Source organism: Triticum urartu, chromosome 3 (assembly GCF_003073215.2).
Source record: "Triticum urartu cultivar G1812 chromosome 3, Tu2.1, whole genome shotgun sequence".
Lineage (NCBI taxonomy): Eukaryota > Viridiplantae > Streptophyta > Magnoliopsida > Poales > Poaceae > Triticum > Triticum urartu.
Genome location: NC_053024.1, coordinates 61,771,289 through 61,781,596, shown reverse-complemented (window position 1 = coordinate 61,781,596; position 10,308 = coordinate 61,771,289). Strand labels below are relative to the sequence as shown.

General features: G+C 45.4%; 1 protein-coding gene across 1 annotated transcript; it reads right to left on the bottom strand.

The window, feature by feature from the left end:
• Positions 1–3,136: 3,136 nt before the first annotated feature.
• LOC125546660 lies at positions 3,137–5,136 on the bottom strand. Its single transcript, XM_048710832.1, has 4 exons — positions 4,612–5,136; positions 4,341–4,517; positions 3,313–3,420; positions 3,137–3,223 (listed from the first exon to the last, which is right to left on the bottom strand). The coding sequence occupies exons 1-4, from the start codon at positions 5,134–5,136 to the stop codon at positions 3,137–3,139; spliced, it is 897 nt and encodes a 298-aa protein (XP_048566789.1).
• Positions 5,137–10,308: the final 5,172 nt, after the last annotated feature.

Sequence of the window (10,308 nt, the reverse complement as noted above, 5' to 3'; positions counted from 1 at the left end):
TCACCGTTAGCCTGGCCTCGGCTTATACACTATAGTGTCACGAGGGCTAGGAATATAATAACAGACGGACTCTTGTCGTATTTTTGTGCTGCCAAAGAGATTCGCTTCTGTATGTGCGCTCGTAGGGTGCTCGATCTCCAGAAAAGTCGAGCCACTTGTTTTCAGCGACAATGAAACATTGCGCAGAAAGGAGGAACATTGTGTTCGCTATGACCCACCTGTCGGGAGATCAACGGGTTGAAGTACGCCCTAGTACATAGACAACCCAATAGTAGCCCTTGAACTAGTCTTCAAGTTGGGACGCTATCAAAAGTTGGTGTCCTGACTGACTTTAAGATTTTAGACATGAGATGTTCTATAAGATCATGGTTCGCGCGCAAAAGATGTGGAAAACGGCAAGTTAGAGATGAGAATTATTAGACTTCTTTGTGAATGGGAAAGGTGATTGTCTACCTTGGCTGTAAATATGTCGCAGCGCGGAGTACAGAGAACCCTCCCTGATCCTTAAGGGTATAGCATCATATAGTCTTGAGATCACCAGATTAGTCAGATGACGCAGGGAAGACGAGGGTGATAGATCCTCACTGTGTGAGCTGAGCATTAGCACATACGCTTGTTCATTCAGTCTGCATTGAAGACACATGGAAATTAGAAGACTTCGTTACACTCTCCACGAAACAACTGATTGTGATAGAGTAAGCTAAGTCATGCAGAATAAAGCACAGCGTTATGGAGTGGAAGAAAAATCATAGTGAGAAAACAGAGATGTTTCAAACGATACTGAGGCGTTGAGAATGCTTGTTCACGCCAGAAGAAGACTGCTGGCCTACAACACGCATGCACCACAATCTCAAGTGGTGAAGCGCAACACTTAAAAGTCAAACAAATAGTTAGTTGTACTGGGGCCTAATGGTAGGGATCACAATTGTACAGTCTGGGTAAAATATGATCGAATAATATGAGAGGCACAGAGACAGAGGATCAGCTGTGAGCGTTAGAGAGTGTCATCACATGCTGCCATCAGACTGTAATGTCTAAGATTACTGTAGAGAGGCCGTCTTACACAATACCATGCGAGCTGCAGAATTTATAATGTTGCGATTATAAGTGCGAGTCTTAAGTCTCTGAAAGCTGATGCAAAGGACGGGTACGGCCGCCAGGCAACACACACAAGTTACGTGCTGGTGTCTTCAAAAAATAGGAGAGCTATGCTGGTTTCTGGATATGGGACATCAATCCTATAGATTTCCTGCATCTCTCAGACCAGTTCAGGGCCTGGCGTAATGCTACATACCTCCTTGGCAGATCACACTCGCGCTGTAAGGTGTTTGAGTGACAGTAATGATGCAGAGCATTACGTTATCTCAGACCCACTCGAAAAGTGGGCGAAAGCAATAGTTCTCGACCAGACTCATATGTGATAACAAACTGTTGAGTGACGGTATTCTTGCGGTGAATTGTGTGATACTAAACTAGTCGACCTGTGAAAATATTTAACATCTACGAGTGACGCTTGTTGATCCGACGTTGGAACCTATATTGTAGTAGGAGTACAGTACACACAGAGAGGGAAGGACAGGACTCACTCTGAGATGATGTAGATGTGACGGACTGCTTTTTTGATCTGGTAATGTGTTCTGTACACTCCTAATTTTTGCCTCCCGAAAGGTTACATAAACACCTTAATTCTGGCTCAGGTGCTAAGCCGTGGCAGACGGGCTGTTTACTGAATACAGTCGTACGTAGCCCATAAGTCCATGAGGCTATTGGTTCCGACATACAGAAGTGCGCAGCTGTGATAGCACCTCACACAACCTTGTCTGTCTTAAAATGGTTGGGCAACTCATTTATAGTGCTTGTAGCGGACCGAGTAATAAAAACTGGAGACAGGTAGTAAGCCACTACCATATGTTGGCTCTGGTAGACAACTGTCAATCACAGGCAATAATTTTTTGAAACAATTGGAACTACAAATTCTGAATGCGGCCTTAAAACATGTTGGTTTTTGCCCCGCCATAGCTACTGGAATCCAACACAAAACGGGTTCATGCCTGCTATTTGTTTCGTCACCAATTATTTATTGTCCTGTGGCGCAGAGGGATCAGTCGAACCTAACGTATCCCACCGTCTGTTTCTAAGAATTTGTCTTTTAAAAGATTTCAACAAGTGGACTTGAAAGAGAGGAGAGGCATACGGACTAGTTAAAGGGTATGAAGACCGATGAATGGGAAAGGAAATCTGTACATCGGATATACGCAGTGGTAGAATAATTAGAGGAAGAAGTTGAGAAGCCGTGCTTGATAGATTCAATGCAGTATAAGAAGTCGAAACTTATGTTCAAATCAAATCATACGATTGAAGACGTAACAGGATGCAAATGCATAAAAATATAACAATGGTTCTACATAATGGATTACAATTATGCGAGACCACACCATAGTGTACTTACTTCCTTACTGATGCCCTCCGTGCACCATCGAAACTACAAGGAGAGGTACCAAAGCAATTTGCATCGTAAGAGATAAACTAATTAACCAATAATGAAACAGCAAATAGAAAGTCTGTGAACGGAAAAGAAAAAAATACTTACTTTTTCCTCCAATCCCAATGAGACAGGGTGACTCAGCTCGTGCTCCAAATCACGTTTGCTTAATGGAAACGGGTTCTCCTCATACACATGCTCCATAGCATCTCTGAAAGACATCTATACGTTGTCCAACAAAGAAGAAAACAACATCAAGGTTAAAAGGCACTAACAGATCCGACCTATAAAATGACATTGTTCTTAGTTATGATGTACAAAATGCTGACCTGCTGCCGATTGACCAGCTTCCAAATCTCAAAAAACACAGAGTCAAGATCTTTCACGAACTCGAGATATTTGCTCGTTGTATACTCCTTAGTTTAATCAAAAGACCACAATTGTCAAACACAACCATAACCAGAGCTTGCAATCTAAATAAGCAAGGGACAGATGAACCATACCCGGAAACCATAATATGCTAGGCTCAGAGGAATGTTTTCGAACCTAGTAGCAATCCTAACTGCTTGGCGCCAAGCTTTTGCACGCAATTCATGCCACTAAATAGTAGAACAGACAAGTTATTGTAATGCTACTACGCCCATATATAGAGAATTAGAGACTAGTTGTCATTACATTGTTTTGAGAGGTCGTATAGGTGTGTACCTCCATATAGCCTTTAAGCACATGTTCTTCAATCCACTGTCAAGACCAAATGGTTGTTAGTCCCAATATTTTTTTACTGAGCAGAGTTTTAAACTTGGAGCAGTTGATGGTTGCACCATGCATACCTTAAGATCCTTCACAATCGTTTCCCAGTACAGCAGATAATCTCTATCAGTTTCAGGGGTGCTATAAAACTCTCGGTATTTACTCCAACTTTCAAACTCAACGCCCCCCTGCACCAAAAAAAGAAGGGAAGCAACATATTACTGCTGCCGTGAGAATAACATGCAGCGGACATAAGGGCGTGGAATGATGCTCTTAGGATTATGTGTGTGCGGCTATTACTGATTCAAGTAGTTGCACACTTCAAGAAATTTCGAGTACTTGCGCACTCGAAAAAATTCCAAAAAAAAAGAAACACACATGGTACTGGAACATGTCAAAAAATATGGGCACTCGGAAATCAGGCAAAAAGCCTGATTATACAAATACAAAAGAAGGGATGGCACGTGTATTTTGGGAGCATGGATCTCTTGGTTTATTTTTAAAGAAAAGAAAAGCTTGCTCCTTGCAAAAAATGCATCAGTATATGAAACTCTGTTTGTTTCTAATTGATGAAAAGCCATGCGCCAACAACTCTTGGGGAAGAAGATATTATTCTTGTACGGGGCACACATTCTGAGATTTTACACGATTTATTGGAATCACATATATTTTAAACTGTGCTTAATCTCAGCACGAAGTGACATCCATAGCTTTATTTTTGCATTTCGCCAAGAACCTCAGGCCCCTAAAGAGTGATATCCTAAAGAGTGATCAGACTAGCCAAGATGCATCCAGTGGTAGGCAGTTTCAAGAAAATGGGTGGTCCTGATGATTTGGGGGCGAAACAACAACCAGACACTTTGACTATTGGCGCCCCGGAAAAACAAGATAGAGAGAATATCGGGGGTTGCTAGCTCGCATAAAGCCATGCTAAAAAGAATTAAGGAAATGCATTGATATTGCCTCAAGTGTTCATATATACTTCCAAAGGACAGATTAAGCAAGTAATTGCTGCCACCCATTCAAAGGTAAAGAGAAGAAGAAATCTAGATGCGTTTCTGAGCTGAAAGTCTTATATTTGTTTACAGAGGAGTACAAACATACTTACTTCATTACAAGGGACTAGCCGCTGATAGTCGCTCAAGGTCGCGGGTGAAGAGGTGCCCAAGTCAAACCACCAGCCCAAGGCTTCATCTTCATGGTAAAGACGGTGGTTGTCCAAGGGAAGGTCTGGAGGGTACTGGGAGTCGAATGCAGCATCGTCAATAGGCACTCCTTTGAGCAACTACGTACACACAAGGACAGATGAGTCAGGTAGATACATTAGATTGACAGGCATGCAGGAGGAGCATTGGATTGAAAATGAGGGAGACACTAACCATGCAAGCTTTGAGGCGGTATCGTGCATACTTGTGACAGAGCCTGTTCGCCTCCTCTTCATCCAATCTATCCTCGGTGTCAACTTCATGTACTATGTGAGACCTGAGCCGTGCATCGTCTGCCTCGAATTCCTCCTCGGGGATATCATCCATCAGTGAGGAGGACGAATCAACTTCTCCTGAATCTCCATCTCGTCCATGGACATCCTCTGGTCGGCTCAAGAACTTGTGGACTTGGTACTCTACCAGAGCAGCCCGCAGCTCGTCATCATAGAAATAAGGACGAACGAGGGCTTCGAAAGTTTCAGCAGAAGGGAGATCTGGGCCTTCGTCGTCGGCGTAGGCTGGTAGAGGCAGTACGGCGAGGCGCGAGGCGAGCATCTCATGGTACCTCGACTCGTACTTGCCGAGACGACCGGGTGTCCGACTCCGACGGCTCGTCGAGGGATTCCGGCAACGGTGCGCCGGACGTGCTGCTGCTGCTGCCATCCGATTCGACAAGGGATCCAGACAACCATGCGCCATCTTTCACCACGGCGGCCGGCGGGAGGAATCCTTCGCGAGGAGACCTCCTAACGGCGGGGGGGCGCTTCTTCTCTGCGGCATCGGCAGCAGATCGGCGGTCACACGGGGTGGGAATCGCGGTGACGGCGAGGGCGAGGGCCCCATTGAAAGCAGGCGTTTGATTCCGAGATTTCTTTTGGTTTTTCTATTAAGAAGGCAATCCCTTTTGGTTATCTCTACTTCTAATGTCTCGGTTGGTAGGTCGCGTTTCGGGATCCAGCAAGGGGGAGGGAGAGGTTGATGGAGATCCAGCAGCACGATGGCGTGGTGGTGAAAGTAGCGGGATCCCGGCAGGGCTTCGCCAAGCGCAAGCGGGGAGGAGAGGTGTTATAGAGGGAGAGGGAGGAGCCAGGAGCAAGGGTGCGGCTGCCCTCCCCCCCTCTTTATATAGGGGCCCTGGGGGGCGCCGGCCCTAGGAGATCCAATCTCCAAGGGGGCGGCGGCCAAGGGGTGGCTTCCCCCCCCAAGCCAAGTGGGGCGCCCCCCACCCCTAGGGTTTCCAACCCTAGGCGCAGGGGGAGGCCCAAGGGGGGCGCACCAGCCCACCAGGGGCTGGTTCCCCTCCCACTTCAGCCCATGGGGCCCTCCAGGATAGGTGGCCCCACCCGGTGGACCCCCGGGACCCTTCGGGTGGTCCCGGTACAATACCGATTACCCCCGAAACTTTTCCGATGGCCGAAACTCGACTTCCTATATATAAATATTTACCTCCGGACCATTCTGGAACTCCTCGTGACGTCCGGGATCTCTTCTGGGACTCCGAACAACTTTCGGGTTACCGCATACTAATATCTCTACAACCCTAGCGTCATCGAACCTTAAGAGTGTAGACCCTACGGGTTCGGGAGACACGCAGACATGACCGAGACGAATCTCCGGTCAATAACCAACAGCAGGATCTGGATACCCATGTTGGCTCCCACATGCTCCTCGATGATCTCATCGGATGAACCACGATGTCGAGGATTCAATCAATCCCGTATACAATTCCCTTTGTCAATCGGTACGTTACTTGCCTGAGATTCGATCATCGGTATCCCAATACCTTGTTCAATCTCGTTTCCGGCAAGTCACTTTACTCGTTCCGTAATGCATGATCCCGTGACCAAATACTTGGTCACATTGAGCTCATTATGATGATGCATTACCGAGTGGGCCAAGAGATACCTCTCCGTCATACGGAGTGACAAATCCCAGACTCGATTCGTGCCAACCCAACAGACACTTTCAGAGATACCCGTAGTGCACCTTTATAGTCACCAGTTACGTTGTGACGTTTGGCACACCCAAAGCACTCCTACGGTATCCGGGAGTTGCACAATCTCATGGTCTAAGGAAATGATACTTGACATTCGGAAAAGCTCTAGCAAACGAACTACACGATCTTATGCTATGCTTAGGATTGGGTCTTGTCCATCACATCATTCTCCTAATGATGTGATCCCGTTATCAATGACATCTAATGTCCATAGTCAGGAAACCATGACTATTTGTTGATCAACGAGCTAGTCAACTAGAGGCTCACTAGGGACATGTTGTGGTCTATGTATTCACACATGTATTACGATTTCCGGATAACACAATTATAGCATGAACAATAGACAATTATCATGAACAAGGAAATATAATAATAACCATTTTATTATTGCCTCTAGGGCATATTTCCAACAGTCTCCCACTTGCACTAGAGTCAATAATCTAGTTACATTGTGATGAATCGAACACCCATAGAGTTCTGGTGTTGATCATGTTTTGCTTGCGGAAGAGGTTTAGTCAACGGATCTGCGACATTCAGATCCGTATGCTTTACAAATATCTATGTCTCCATCTTGAACATTTTCACGAATGGAGTTGAAGCGACGCTTGATATGTGCCTGGTCTTCTTGTGAAACCTGGGCTCCTTGGCAAGGGCAATGGCTCCAGTGTTGTCACAGAAGAGAGTCATCGGCCCCGACGCATTGGGTATGACTCCTAGGTCGGTGATGAACTCCTTCATCCAGATTGCTTCATGTGCTGCCTCCGAGGCTGCCATGTACTCCGCTTCACATGTAGATCCCGCCACGACGCTTTGCTTGCAACTGCACCAGCTTACTGCCCCACCATTCAAAATATACAAGTATCCGGTTTGTGACTTAGAGTCATCCAGATCTGTGTCGAAGCTAGCGTCGACGTAACCCCTTACGACGAGCTCCTCGTCACCTCCATATACGAGAAACATATCGTTAGTCCTTTTCAGGTACTTCAGGATGTTCTTGACCGTTGTCCAGTGTTCCATGCCGGGATTACTTTGGTACCTACCTACCAAACTTACGGCAAGGTTTACATCAGGTTTGGTACACAGCATGGCATACATGATAGACCCTATGGCTGAGGCATAGGGGACGACACTCATCTTTTCTCTATCTTCTGCCGTGGTCGGACATTGAGCTGAGCTCAATTTCACACCTTGCAATACAGGCAAGAACCCCTTCTTGGACTGATCCATATTGAACTTCTTCAATATCTTATCAAGGTATGTGCTTTGTGAAAGACCTATGAGGTGTCTCGATCTATCTCTATAGATCTTGATGCCTAATATGTAAGCAGCTTCTCCAAGGTCCTTCATTGAAAAACACTTATTCAAGTAGGCCTTAATACTGTCCAAAAGTTCTATATCATTTCCCATCAAAAGTATGTCATCCACATATAATATGAGAAATGCTACAGAGCTCCCACTCACTTTCTTGTAAACGCAGGCTTCTCCATAAGTCTGCATAAACCCAAACGCTTTGATCATTTCATTAAAGCGAATGTTCCAACTCCGAGATGCTTGGACCAGCCCACAGATAGAGCGCTGGAGCTTGCATACCTTGTTAGCATTCTTAGGATCGACAAAACCTTCCGGCTGCATCATATACAATTCTTCCTTAAGAAAGCCGTTGAGGAATGCTGTTTTGACGTCCATTTGCCATATCTCATAATCATAGTATGCGGCAATTGCTAACATGATTCGGACGGACTTCAGCTTCGCTACGGGTTGAGAAGGTCTCATCGTAGTCAACCCCTTGAACTTGTCGATAACCCTTAGCGACAAGTCGAGCTTATAGATGGTAACATTACCATCCGCGTCCGTCTTCTTCTTAAAGATCCATTTATTCTCTATCGCTCGCCGATCATCGGGCAAGTCTGTCAAAGTCCATACTTTGTTTTCATACATGGATCCTATCTCGGATTGCATGGCTTCAAGCCATTTGTTGGAATCTGGGCCCGCCATTGCTTCTTCATAGTTCGAAGGTTCACCGTTGTCTAACAACATGATTTCAGGACAGGGTTGCCGTACCACTCTGGTGCGGAACGTGTCCTTGTGGACCTATGAAGTTCAGTAGCAACTTGATCGAAGTTTCATGATCATCATCATTAACTTCCTCTCTAGTCGGTGCAGGCACCACAGAAACATTTCTCTGAGCTGCGCTACTCTCCGGTTCAAGAGGCATACCTCATCAAGTTCACTTTCCTCCCACTTACTTCTTTAGAGAGAAACTCTTTCTCTAGAAAGGACCATTCTTGGCAACAAAGATCTTGCCTTCGGATCTGAGGTAGAAGGTATACCCAATAGGTTTTCTTTAGGGTATCCTATGAAGACGCATTTTTCCGACTTGGGTTCGAGCTTTTCAGGTTGAAGTTTCTTGACATAAGCATCGCATCCCCAAACTTTTAGAAACGACAGCTTAGGTTTCTTCCCAAACCATAATTCATACGGTGTCGTCTCAACGGATTTAGACGGAGCCCTATTTAAAGTGAATGTAGCTGTCTCTAGAGCTATCCCCAAAATGATAGCGGTAAATCGGTGAGTGACATCATAGATCGCACCATATCCAATAGAGTGCGATTACGACGTTCGGACACACCGTTACGCTGAGGTGTTCCAGGCGGCGTGAGTTGTGAAACGATTCCACATTTCCTTAAGTGCGTACCAAATTCGTGACTTAAATATTCTCCCCCACGATCTGATCGTAAGAATTTTATCTTTCGGTCACGTTGATTCTCTACCTCATTCTGAAATTCCTTGAACTTTTCAAAGGTCTCAGACTTGTGTTTCATTAAGTAGACATACCCATATCTACTCTAAGTCATCAGTGAGGGTGAGAACATAACGATAGCCACCGCGAGCCTCAACGCCATTGGACCGCACACATCAGTATGTATGATTTCCAATAAGTTGGTTGCTCGCTCCATTGTTCCTGAGAACGGAGTCTTGGTCATTTTACCCATGAGGCATGGTTCGCACGTGTCAAATGATTCGTAATCAAGAGACTCTAAAAGTCCATCTGCATGGAGCTTCTTCATGCGTTTGACACCTATGTGACCAAGGTGGCAGTGCCACAAGTATGTGGGACTATCATTATCAACCTTACATCTTTTGGTATTCACACTATGAATATGTTAAGCAATAAACCATTCACCAGCGGAGCATGACCATAAAACATATCTCTCATATAAATAGAACAACCATTATTCTCGGATTTAAATGAGTAGCCATCTCACATTAAACGAGATCCTAGATACAATGTTCATGCTCAAAGCTGGCACTAAATAACAATTATTGAGGTTTAAAACTAATCCCGTAGGTAAATGTAGAGGTAGCGTGCCGACGGCGATCACATCGACCTTGGAACCATTCCCGACGTGCGCATCGTCACCTCGTCCTTCGCCAGTCTTCGTTTATTCTGCAGCTCCTGTTTTGAGTTACAAATGTGAGCAACGGCACCGGTATCAAATACCCAGGAGCTACTACGAGTAATGATAATGTACACATCAATTACATGTATATCACATATACCTTTAGTGTTGCCGGCCTTATTGTCCGCTAAATATTTGGGGCAGTTCCGCTTCTAGTGTCCCTTTCCCTTGCAATAAAAGCACTCAGTCTCAGGCTTGGGTCCATTCTTTGGCTTCTTCCTGGCAACTGGCTTACCGGGCACGGCAACTCCCTTGCCGTCCTTCTTCTTACCCTTGCCTTTCTTGAACTTAGTGGTTTTATTCACCATCAACACTTGATATTCCTTTTTGACCTCCACCTTCGCTGATTTCAGCATTGAATATACCTTCAGGAATGGTCTTTTCCATCCCTGCATATTGAAGTTCATCACAATC

Coding starts and splice junctions, on each gene's coding strand:
- LOC125546660 (XM_048710832.1), bottom strand. CDS start 5,136: ATGGCGCATGGTTGTCTGGATCCCTTGTCGAATCGGATGGCAGCAGCA. Junction 4,518..4,611: donor ACCGCCTCAAAGCTTGCATG/GTTAGTGTCTCC, acceptor GTGTGTACGTAG/TTGCTCAAAGGAGTGCCTAT. Junction 3,224..3,312: donor CGATTGTGAAGGATCTTAAG/GTATGCATGGTG, acceptor TGGTCTTGACAG/TGGATTGAAGAACATGTGCT.